The sequence below is a fragment of the Megalops cyprinoides genome, chromosome 10 (genome assembly GCF_013368585.1).
Source record: "Megalops cyprinoides isolate fMegCyp1 chromosome 10, fMegCyp1.pri, whole genome shotgun sequence".
NCBI lineage: Eukaryota > Metazoa > Chordata > Actinopteri > Elopiformes > Megalopidae > Megalops > Megalops cyprinoides.
The window spans coordinates 15801878-15814974 of NC_050592.1; the positions used below are offsets into that span (position 1 = coordinate 15801878).

The 13097-nt window shown below is 41.8% G+C and overlaps 1 protein-coding gene across 1 annotated transcript in view; it reads right to left on the reverse strand.

Moving 5' to 3' along the window:
- The window catches only part of ube2e2 (ubiquitin-conjugating enzyme E2E 2), a 50705-nt gene extending 43225 nt beyond the window's left edge, over positions 1-7480 (reverse strand). The window contains exons 1-3 of the mRNA XM_036539228.1: positions 7350-7480; positions 5590-5772; positions 3258-3308 (exon numbers count right to left, since the gene is read on the reverse strand). Of these exons, the coding sequence (XP_036395121.1) occupies positions 3258-3308; positions 5590-5765 (227 nt within the window). The 5' untranslated portion in view covers positions 5766-5772; positions 7350-7480. The remainder of the gene's footprint in view (positions 1-3257; positions 3309-5589; positions 5773-7349) is intronic.
- Positions 7481-13097: the final 5617 nt, after the last annotated feature.

Consider the following 13097-nt stretch of genomic DNA (forward strand, 5'->3'; position numbering starts at 1 on the left):
CCTCTCATTGATGCCAAGTATGCACGATGAGATATAGTGGCAGTGATGACGGAGCTCCACGGTTACGGGGGTTTAACTTTTGCAACAGCTTGCAAAGTGCTTATTTATGAGTTCAGCAAGCTGTACCCCAACTGGGCTACACTGGCTAAAATTGCCTGTGTTCAGCAGAGAGGGGCTTCTCCCTAGAGAATCGAATTAAGACGGCGCTGCAAAGTCATCTGGAGGAGGAGAGAGTGACGCAGCTTATGCGCGTTGCAAGCTGCAAAGACACAATGGACACGTCTGATTTCAAGCCGGCAGCAAAGGACTTCGCCGCAATGTAAAAAAGGAGAAAGTAAAATGTTACCTGGTGGCCGATAGGCTACATTTGATGCCATGGAGGCCTAGCCTTTTTTTTAACAGGCTACAGATGTTACAGGTTAGAGATGTTTCGTAATAGCTTACATTTTAGCGGCTACTGTTGAGGTCTTGCGCAATTGTTTACTGTTCGTTTTGCTTAATCGTTACTGTTCATTAAATTGTCAAACTGATTTGAGGCCATTGCCATTCTTTTATCAACCTAGGTGTACATTACATTTGTGTTTGTAACATAGACTGTTATTGAAACGTGACCAGTAAGCTTCAGATTTGTCCAGTAAAATAAATTCTTTCCGGACCCCAGACCGGCAAGAAAAAATCCTAGCGGAAACCCTGATGGACATGTGTCTTGTGGCATCATGTGCAATCATAAAAGAAATGAAAGCACAAAATGAAATGAATACACCCCCAGTAACACAAATAATACCATTTGTCTGTGTGCTAGAAGGCCAGGCTGCAAGAAGTGCTCTGTGGTAAACTGCTTCCAGGAAAGAAGAGGGGAGGACAAAGAAAATCTCAAGAGGGCGTTTAAACTGATGTCATTATCTCACCACATCCAAAAAATGTGCCCAATGCTCCTGCGGACGTTGACTCAAAGGTCGAGTATTTGAAATCATAGCCTGGGCTGCTCTGGGCCATGGCAGAATCCACAAATTACAAGCACATTACAGTAGGTCTGAGCAAAGAGATGGACAGGGTGTAGCACATAAGACTGAAACACAAAACTCTTCCGTTGCTATTTGAAGAACACTAGGCAGAGACGGATATTCTCATGAAAGAGTGACGAGCATCGAACCACACTACACAAGTCAGAGCGTGAACAACCTCACTGCTCAAACATTCAGACACTCTGGCCTCTAGTCAATTTAACCACAGTGCACTTTGTCGTTGTGTGGTGAATTTAAGTGTTCCTTTGTTCTGACACACAACACTATGGGTTTGGCATCGCTGAAATTAGCAGAAAAATGTTGTGTAAGAATCAAATAAAAACACACACACAAAAACACTACTTTTGTCAAACACAGCCCACTGCGATTACACTGAATAGATGACTCCCTCTCAGAACATTTTAAAGAGGCAATTATGCATTCCATAATTTTTCTTTCAAATCCTTGGGCAGAATCTGTCCTTCAGTCCAACTAAATGTACAGAGAAAAGGCCTCAATATATGTTTTTTCTACCGATTTGCCTTTTGAAAGCAGTGCCAGAAGTAATTACACTCCTGCTAGAAACAGTAGAATAATCAATGACAGTGTCAAGCTGTAATATTCCAGTCAATAAGGGCTGGTTTTATCAAACACAGTCCCAGCGGAGCTCTGTGTTGTTATTCAGACGCGATGCCGACGCAGTCTGGCATTCACACTCCCGCATCCCTCTCCCTCAGAGGACGTGCAGCCACAGTGACGCACAATAACCTTTGTCTGTGATTATTTCCCCACAGAATAAACACCACATTCAAACCAAAGCAGCCTATTCAAAAAGGCAGGCGTTTTTCCAATGAAAGTAGCCTGATGGGTGTCATGCCTTTTTAAGCGCACAGATAACAGACCATGAAACCTGCAGTTAGTGCCTCGGAGGCAGGCCTCTACTGCCTTACACTGCACCTCACGCAGGTAAGGCTGGGACATCTGTAAAACCCCAATCCAAACTAACAAAACTGACTAAAAGACAAAGAGAATTCATGGAGCAGAAATGTAGAGATTTTTCAAGCATGTCAGAGAATTTAGTTAATGCAATTCTGCACCAAAGATAAGACACCGCAGGGAGATACTCAAGAATTTCTCATCCATCACACTGCACTGGTAAAAAAAATCCCTCAAAACCCAAAACACCAGCAAGTTGACAAGACACTACCAGAACTGAGTTACTGCACCTGTTCAAAAATTCAAACTCAGTCAGGTCTGTTCTAAGGGTCCAACCGCAGCCGTCATAAGGGTAAATCCATTGCTCACTAAACTGGCAAGCCTTCCAGCAAACCAATCCTTCACACAACATGCCGGTATGTCTTGCACTGCAATTTTCTCTTCATAAAATCTCTTTTCCCATCTGTGCTTGGCTTAAGGTGACAAATATAACTGCCTCAGTGGTCACACTATTAAAAATCTTTTGTTGTTGTTATTCATGCATTTATCAAGGGGCCTTTATGCAAGGTGAGTTACGCTGTTTACAGTTTTGACACATTCCTACATCTGGATTTTTAGGGGTAAATTAAATAAAGGTCACTGCTCCAGGGTATAGCAACTGTTTTACACCAAAGAAATTCAAAGCCACAACCCTAAGAGTCCAGTCCTCTGACTGCTACACTACATCCACTGCTAAAAGCTACAATGCAGCTACACTAATAAAAAAATAATCATAATTGTTGCCTACGGCATGAATCATATTGGTCATAAAAACGAATATTTTCTGATGAGCAATTATATTTCAAATATTTACTTCAAACTGCACCAAACCTATGGCTGTCTGTGTGGGGACCCTGCTTCTGCATGTCATAGAGTGAAGGCGAAGAGTGTGTGGTATAGCCTCAGCTCTGACCGATTTCCTCTTTCAGCAGTGCCACTGCTGTGCTCAAAGTCACACATGCTGCCTGTTGCTGCAAACAGAAGCTGTATACAATTTCCCCAGCAGAAACCGCTGATCCACTCCTCTGTCTAATGACACAATCCCTCTCTGCCCACAAGAGCCACTGATTCAGATCCACACTCATGCAATCCACTTGTCCTACGCTGAAAAACCTCCTCTCTTTTATTCATGTTGCAACCTGCAGCTCTCATCGACCGCAGGAAGCACCACACAGCAGCGCTGACTTACACCCCCAGGAGAGGAGGCCATTCAGAGACAGCTGCTTTGAAAGACACCCTTTCAGAAGGCCAAATGGTGGAACACATGCCAGCCCTTACCTGCAATTCGGTGGAGGGTCTAGTGTGATTTCAGCTAGTTCCTTCTGAATCCTGCAAAATAAGCATTTGAGTTTATCAGTAATGAAAACTGGTGGCGAGCATACACTGTCAGATTCTAACTGCATTCTCAATACAACAAGAATTACCCCTGAACACCTCCGAACGCTCACTGAATTTGCAAATTAAGACCTGTTCTCATAGGCCGTGACCACAATCCAAGTACTTGAAACAACCAAGTAATCAATTATTTAACCAACAGTACTAAGCTGTAGCGAAACGGCTGTAGTTCAGCCACGGCACACATTTCATTCAGCAGTAGCCCGGTGTTGGTGCTGCCACCTGTGCTCAGATACCGTGAGGATGTAACTTGGTGGCATTTTTAAACCACTGTCACAACAGCGTACAGACAAATCACAAATGAAACTTTCACATTGTGAATTCACAATCTGGCAGTGACCTGGTGACAATATAAATATACCATAACATGAAATTAATGTTGCATATAAAGCTGATCATAAAATTATTTCATTGAGTAGTGGCAATTTACCATTTTAGTTTTTTCCTACATTTAATGATTAACTTTACCTTCTGTAGTTCATGCCTGAGTGCAACCTGACATGTTGGGCTCTCCTGATCCAAGCTCTTATTCTTTACTTTAATCAACATGGGTATTAAGTGTTCAAGTGTTGTACTGCTATGAAAATAATACATTTTTGTGAGTTAATGGCATCCATTGTTAGTAAGCAATATTTTGGCTTTTCATCATATAGGAAATAAAACAATTTCAATATCCAGGTTGGCTGGTTTCTGCTGATATTTACTTTTCCCACCATTATGTACTAAGGACACCTTTGAGTTTAATTAATGGCTTTCCAATCCTAATAAAGTAATAAAATGCCAGCCACCTAAATAAGTAATGAATTGACTGACATCAATACAGTAGTAACTCTTGCATGCCAACATATTTGTTATGCTGCCTACTGATGTAGTATTAAAGTACACAACAATGCAGATTTTCTCAGCGGTGGCTCAGATCTGAGTGATGGGGCAGGTCGGAAGGTTAGTCTATGAGGATATGGATGGGTTTCTATGCATATAGGTTAGAAATCATCAAGCGACATAACAGAAGTTGTGCAGAAAGGAAAAAAGTTGCATGGTACCAGAGAGGGCAACACAAAAGACACAGCTGTCCATAATGACAGCGCAACTCTATTTTTCTTAAACCCAGAGAAAATCACCTGCTGGTGTAGAAAGCATGTAATTAGAACTAATAAGCCAATAAACCAACCAGCGGCCATCAGAGTCGGAAGCTGTAACCTCAAATCGACCAGAATTAAAACCCCCCTTCCCACCGGAGAGTCAAATGCATTCCAGGGCAACGGTCAGTTCCCATGTGGAGTAGGCTAATTTCCCCTGTCAATCACTATGCTCTCTTTCATCTGACAAAGCTACCTGGACACTGAATCAAACAGAGGAGCGATCAAAACACTGCTCCCACCAAGCTGACCGAATCATGTGCCACGAGACAGCAAAATCTCCCTGACACCCGTCTCCATATTAAACTCTTGTTCTGAGTCTTACAGAGGGAGGTAGATTACAGCAGTGCATACACAGGAAAAAGCACATTACACGGGCTGTATTCTGAGAGGGCTGTCATGAAAGCACTACGGTCAGACTCTCTCTCTCTCTCTCTCTCTCTCTCTCTCACTCTCTGCTCGGCTGGTTGCATAATTCCATCCTCACAGTATTTCTCCTGAGGAGGTACATTTTCACGGGCAAGGGCAGGCAGCTGTGACAGAGGACACAGCACACAAAACAGGAGTACAAGGGGACGAGGGCTCAGCCACCTTTGGGTTGCCACCATCTTCATCTGCCCCAACCATACAATGTGGCCTTATCTTTTCTTATCCTTTCCTTCTTTGCTTGTTTTTACATTAGAGATTTGCTAAGTGGGTGTCGCTGTACAGACTCACTTAGATACCTGACACTTTTATACATTTTCCATGCATACAGCTGAATGTAATAAAGACAACCTTATTCAAAGGTACAATGAAGGCAATGAGGTTCCACCTCAGATTCGAGCTTACACCCTTCTGATTACGAGCCCAGTTCCTTAACCACTTATCTGTGCTGCTGCACGTTGGGAATTTGACATCATATATCACTTTAAGATGGTTAGATTAGAGGTGCCATTTTTTGGTACTGCAAAAGTCATTTCCTGTCCAATAAGTACATACATACATACATGCGAGCTTCTCAATGCAGAAACATACAGATTTGAACCTGCTTCCTTGAAAAAAAAATGCAACAAGCAGGAAGAATTGAGTGCTACCTCTTGGCACTGGTGGAGAGCTTGGCAGCCGTCTTACTGGAGATCTTGGTCTCCTTCTTCTTAGGCTGTGTCTGTTCTCGCTCCTGCTCCGCGGGGACAGTTTCACGCTGCTCGATGTCCGAGCTGCCCCCGCTCGTGCTGGGGCTGTCATCCGGTCTCTGCACCTCACTGGACATCCTGGTCCTGCGATATGATTCACAACAGATTCCATTCATAAACCACGGTGTCACCTGGTCTCCCTGCCAGTTAGGCCTGTCAGCAAAACTGATCTGAGCAAACCTTAAGAAAACTTACCGTCTTTAGAGTCTGGCCTTTGACCCATTTTGAGTCAACCACTGTGTGCACTACCACACAGTTTCAGGTCAGTATCAGCTATTCAGCACCTCTCACTGATTATAATTGAAAATTATTTAAAACATGCATTCCAACCCCAGTAGAGACAGTACAATTCTATATTTACATTTTATGACCACTTAAATTTGGGTATTAGTAAACCAAATAACAACAGGCATATAAATTTATTTGTAGCCCACCATCTCAGCATATTCCTCTGAGATTTTTACACTGTCAAACTGAGTTTCAAAGAGACAACATTTTTTTATTTGTTTTGACAACATCGTAATAGTCTAAAGCGGAAACAGATCATAGATCATCAAATCGCGTGCACCCACCATACAGCTGAGCTCTGAAGCTCACAGCTTCAGCTGTTTCTCATGATGTTAAGAACGGGGATTCAGTGACTGCTCACAAGTCTCGCTCAATGACGCGAATGTTTAACACCATAAATTGAAGGGGTTCGCCTGACTACACGTGTTGTTGTTTATGAAAATTAGGGCTATAATGTTTGATGGATTTTAACTGAGTTAACAGTGACTTCGTTTAAAGACACGAGCTTTGTTGTTTACCCTGCATGTGATCTGATCGGCAGCTATTTATCAAAATGGTTATCATCTATCAAGCAGGTAGCTACATACTTAGATACCCATTGTTTTCTACTGAATTGAACCACTTACATCAGCGTACTGGCAAACTATTACGTAAACTGTGTCACCGTACGATCGCGGCAGAAGTAATCGTAGGTTGTTTCAGAGATAGCTAGCTGGCCAGATAGCCAGCCAACTGCAATGTCTCTTCCTAAAATTACTACCTATTTTGCAAAGCAGAACAAATGTGGACATGTACACAATTAGCCTGTATCATACATAACTATACGCTGAGAGTCTGTAAAGTTAATGGAACTAGCCATCAATGTTGACTTCATAAGGAAAAAAAAACAGTTAATTTGATCCTATGTCCCATTTCGTTTCGTTTAGACATTTGGATCCCAACGCCCCCCCCCCAACCCCCCTTTGTTGTGTAAATATACCCCCTCTTTTCATGAGGAGCTGTCAAAATGCCGTGGAGGAACATCAAACTGCAGGATAAGCAGCAGATCATGTGCTCTGATCATTATTTAAGGAGGCCTGGATTTTTTTTTTCCACCACGAAATAATAGACAGAAAACCTCCATTTGCCTCGATTCTCCCCCCCAAAAGAAGCAACGGATCTAAAAACAACCCGGTCGGTACGTTGAGAGCACCAAAAAGCGTATATGCGCGAATTCTGCAAGCTGCGTTTCTCCAGTGACCACAATGAGATCTGCCTCTGCACAAAGGCACGGAGCACATCCCCCTCCGCGTGAAAACGCCCACTTTCACGGGGCATTTCCCACTTTATAAACACTTTCGAAACACAGTCACAAAGCCAAGCGGACATATTACCTGCAAAGCGGCTGTCGATGCAAAATATCAGTCTTTTGAACCCCGGTGTAAAGTATCTCCCGTATTGCTAGCCCGCTCGTTCTCGTCCCTCGCTCTCTTTTCTTAAGCGACTGAAAAAAACGGAGGACGCGAGAAACTGAGGTAACCGGACCGCCTCCGCGCGCGCTCCCAAACACTGAACGCGCTGCGCGGTCTTGTGAATTCGGTTAATGTTGAGCGGGGATTACGGACCATCCGTTTCAACCAATATCCTACATTTGACGAAAATGATTCAGAGATATACTGTAAATGGGGATGACTTCATAGTATTGAAAGGAATGTTGCACATAGCTCGGCAGGATGAAGAGAGCCCTCAAACGAGTAACTGTATACTGTACTAAATTGACATTTTTACGACAGAGTTACGCCTTTAATTAATACACATTACACGTTACTAAATTAATGAAGAATTGCTTATATCACAGTGACGTATCATTTACACGTGGTAACAACTTTATCGTTGTTATCAGTCATTTAACAGAAATGCATGCCATCTCACACTTGTGAGTTCTGTTTGCTCAGAAATTTAAGGGTGTAGGTCATGCATGGATCATGAATATGATGTTTTTTTCTTTCTGTCTTTACCAATGTCTTCCAGCTTTTGATTTCATGTCCCTACCCGTGCATATTTAAAAAATGCTGCATTCATTTGCTGGGCAGATCAACATTTACAGTAAATAACAATAGAGGGGGTTAATGAAATAATCACCGCCTGTGTTTGATTCCCCTAAAGATGAACTCACAAAATGTCTTGTTCTATTCATTGAGATGGATATTGTACTTGAACAGAGTATGTCTCTTTAGGCAGTGCATCCACAATCCTCATGGTTTGGGTTTTCATAAATTCAGACCTAAATCTGCTCAGTCTTGGGATTACCCCGTGCGGCCATCAGATCAGCATAACAATCACCGCGGAGCTGCAGAGGCCAGCAGGGTCCTGTGGGCTCGTGTGAATAGCAGCAGATTCTGTCCCAGCACTTCCTGTCAGGGCTCAAGGTCAGCGCTTTGCTGCAGCATGCAGGATGGCTTTGTGATGTAAATACTGGGCACAAACGCAGAACAATCACGCTCGGGCAGTGTTTCTCCTTGCCTATCTCCTAATGCTACCCTGTAGCCAATGGGAAAGGAATCCAGTGCGTCTCCTGGCTATGAACAATCAAGGCAGAGCTTAGATGGGCAAAGGGAATATCACAGTGGCGCTGTATCTGCAACCAGCAGGTCATCAGTTTGGATCCCCAATTATGTAACAGTTTCTTACCTTGGGGCAAAATATGCTTTTCCACAGATGGAAATGCAGGTGTACAAAAGTGAGTGTGCACTGAGGAATGTAGACCACCTTATAAGGGGTACATTTAAAAATATGGCATGAAGGTTTAACTTGAGTCCATGTGGAGCAGTGTTTACAGCACTGGACTAACAGGTTCACATTGAATGGGGGTATTAACTAATTACCTAAGTTATCTACCTATTAGGTGATAATAATTATATGGAAAATGTAAGCAAAAAGTAAAACTGAGGGGAGACTGAACACCACAAATACTACAGGAAAATGATTTACAGCTATGCATAATTAGTTCGCACAATGCATTCACTACTGATATTCCCCACTGTATGTATCATTACTGTGAAGAGAACAGACCTAATATTACCAACAGCTGTAGTTTCAGCACACACTGTCTGTGTGGCTATACATATATATGTCTGTCTGCTCCACTGTAATAAGCTCAATGCAAGAGAACAGCCCTATTGGCTGTTCACTCGAAGTGTTTTTTGCAGCAGCTGGATCACTAATGTATCAACTCTGCTGTTACTTCACAGATGGAAAAATGAGACACAGATTTTTTTTTTTATATCTCCCTCAACTGCCCATAAATCCAGTGGAAAAGAGCACCCGCTGAATGAGGAACCAGGGAAATTAACCAACATTGTCTCATTTCATAGCAGGGGTTAGTTTAGCCAAAGCTTGGATGGATAAGATTAGGGAAGCAGCCAGCAGGTCAATGGGGACAATGTAGTTTGCAATAATAAATCATAATTCAAACAAAACTTATAACACAACCCAGGTTTCGGGATGGGTTTGTTACACAGAGTGGCACGTCCCAAGAGACAGCTACATAGTTGTAAAGCAACAAAAAGATTATTATTAAATGAAAAAATGGCTCATTTAATGAACAGAATCATTGCAGAAAACAGATTTTTTTCAAGATAAAATACAGGAAAACAAAACAAAACTTAAACTTTGGGCTGGCTACTCTTTGACCCCAAATCTTACTCTTTAACCTGGCTGGTCACAAACTTTCACTTCTTCACTACAGAACACGATTCCGCTCTTTCCTTCTCTCTCCTCAAGAGCAGCCGGAGAGCTATTTATGCAGGGGCGACTGGTGATCAGCTGGCCCCAGCTGGTTGCCATTTCCTTCCCAAGGAGCAGATAAATTTCACAAGAGGGCAGGAGATGGCAGCATTTCAGCCACACCCCAACTCTGCCTTCCTCGCAATCACAAAGCCTAAAACGAGACATTGATTAAATCCTATTACATTGTATACAATAATCTACATTATTTATATTATGCTCACACTCCCTGGTCTGTGACTGTTGTTAGCCTGATCTGACATTGTTCATTGCTCATTTAACTTGAATGGATGTGATGTGATGTAATGTAATTTGAATTTTATTTCATTGCAGCTGATACCATACTGTACCAATTGTGCCATTTTCTGACATCACAAGTTGTGTGAATGTTGTATTTGTGTATCAAATCTTATTGTGGCAGTGATTGTATTTCTGGTTTCTTGATATTTTATTGTATGTAGTACAACCAGCAGGGATATTTGACAGAATGCTGCTGCAGTGCCATTTACTTGGCTAGGAGACATGCACATCCATGCGTCATATTTGAAAACTACACATCATCCAGCTGTTAGAAATGTCTGTGTAGTATTTGCCTTCTCAGATCAGGGAGATCTCATATTTACGTCATAATGTTCCATGTGTGAATGTTCCATCTCCTCACTTCTGATCCTCTATTCCTAAGTTGATGACTAAGAAAGAAACAGCTGGTCCTTACTATTTTCAGCATTACCCCACTTGACAGGAACCAGACTGAGTGAGTAAGTAACATTCTCCATGTCTGTGGTGTTGGCCATATGGACAGACAAAAGTGATAATTGATCTTGACTTGTTTAACAGAGGAAATTGGTGTGTGTAATCAGTCTGTCACAACAACATGTAGCCCTGGCTAAAGTGAGCAAGAATGATCACAGACGTCTTTTGACATAGCAGGCTGAATTTTCTTACCAGATCGTGATGATGAGGACCACATGGTTCTTTCCTCAATGTCAGCTCTACATCATTCTGCCAATGTTTGGTTCTTCACATGCTGAGGACTCAATAATGGGGCTGACCAGGCAGTATTGTTTGATGGTTCTGACATTAGACTCAGCTGGACTCACAGATGTATGATATGTCCGACAGGCCAGCAGTGTGGCATTATGGTTGAGGACCAAGACTTGTAACCCTGAATAAGTTTCTTAACCTGAACTGCATCAGGTAATGTCCTTTTGTATAAATAGACAATACTTAAGATATTTTAAATAACCTGAAGAAGGGTGTCTGATAAGCAATCTAATAAAGGGACAGCCTTTGCAGCCCTTACAAGCAGGCCAAACCTTGCAGTTTCAAAATTTGTAAAGGCAAGGCTTTAAGTAATCCAGGGAGACGGTGTTTTTGCAAGACCCTTGTAATGCAATCTAACATTACCCCATTCCAGCCCAGCTGCAGAGTGATGAAACCAGTCTGCACATGTTTTAAGTGCAGCCCTGAAAACCCTGGAGCATTTCAAACTGTTAAAAATAACAATGATGACCTGCATTTATATAGTCCCTTTTTATGATTTCAAAGTATGGTAGCTCACTCTCTCCACCACCAATGTATAGCACCATCTTTCTGATGCTGAGAAGATATTTTGTGATAGAACCCTCTAACAGCGTCAGCTCTAAAGTAAAGATTTGGCTAGCTACATAATCTACAAGATGTTCGGATACTTGACGGAGCCTTTAAACGCCTTTCAGTCAGCAAATGATTGACACTGAAGTTCCCAACGGAAGGGATGGGACACTCAGGAAACAATTAGCCCGACTTTGAATGGAGACCAGAAATCTTCAGTAGACACCAATGCCCTAGGTTTCTTTCTTTTGTGTAACCTTGTGTCACTTTCATACAGTACACATTCCAGTTGGAGAGAAGAGGCACATATTAATGTCTATCCCACACAAATCTGTGGATTACTAAACAATATGAAAAGTTCATATTAAAGATTGACACACAAACAATTAAAAGGGTTGTCATGTGTAGTCAAATGTTTATTGAAAAGCTCTTACACTCTATTCAATGCACTGCTACTCAGAGAAATAAACATTTAGTCAATTTATCTGCTTGAAGGCCAAACCTTTACATTAAGGACTCCTTCCAGAACACATTCTGGACTCCTTCCAGAACACATCTCAGAATAATAGTTACCCAGACTACAAAACATTAAATCAGGATTCTGAAGTCAATAAGTCTAATTCATTCATGCCAAATTGGGTAAAGCTTCATTTGGAAATGAAGCGCTGACCCAAATTGACCAGAATTTATCCTTTTCCTAATACCTTTTGCTTCTTGCAGGGATTCTGTTGGTAAGATGATCTCTCCTCAGCTGCCCCTATAGAAAAAGCAGTTCAGTAGTATTTTAGCATCTCTGCTATGTGCATCCTATATATCACCTTCTTCCATAGCATGGTCATTGTATTATACTTTATTCTGTAAAATGGTGAAGTGAGACAGCCTGTCACAGTGAAGCTGTGCACACAGACTGAAAGGTAATACTGAAGTGTGTTGTGTGAATGGGTCTTGGGGGAATAAGTTCATTAGTTCTGGCTACCCCTTCAGAGGCTGGTATAGTATTTACCATTGAGGACATGGTGATCACAACAGTTGCACAAAGCATTGAAGGACAAGGGTTTTGTGGTCTGAACATAGGGAAAATAAAGTAGCTCCTTTTTGAGCTTTTTCAAGCTGAGACCTAATGGTGTACAAATATATGCAAAATGGGAGTACATGACCTCATTTACCTAGGTTAACAGAGATTACCAGCACATAGCATAATGTCTACATCATTGGATTCTGGACCAGGATGTTGTGGGTTACGGAGTGGCAGTGTGGCGTTGTGCTATTTTTCTGTAAATCAGTGGAAAAAGAGGCAAAAAGATATTCACCGCAGCAAAACTGAAATCTTCACAAGGATGATGTTTAATTAATTTTTAGATATTTTTTCATATGTGGAACCCCCTTGCCCCACAATGTGCTTTGACTGGGCCAATACCTTATACCTACAGTCTGGATTCAGTTGTCAATGCAAATACCAAGTTTGCATTGACAACTGACAACTTAATGTTAACCTGTTTGGGATTTTTTTGTGAAGAGCCATGATCACATCCAAGTTCATTGGCTTAATGCAGCTGCATTGGTTTCATGAAGCAGTTTGCTGTACAATCACAATTAAGATATGTTAAGGAACACATTACTGCAAAGTACACATTGACATGTCAAATGTTCTCAGAGGAGATGTATGAAGTGTTATTCCAAAAAATCAAAATGGCAAGAAATCCAATATAGCAGATATCATTGGCCCAAATGGAGATGTAAGGTGAAGGATCTGTGGAAGCTGG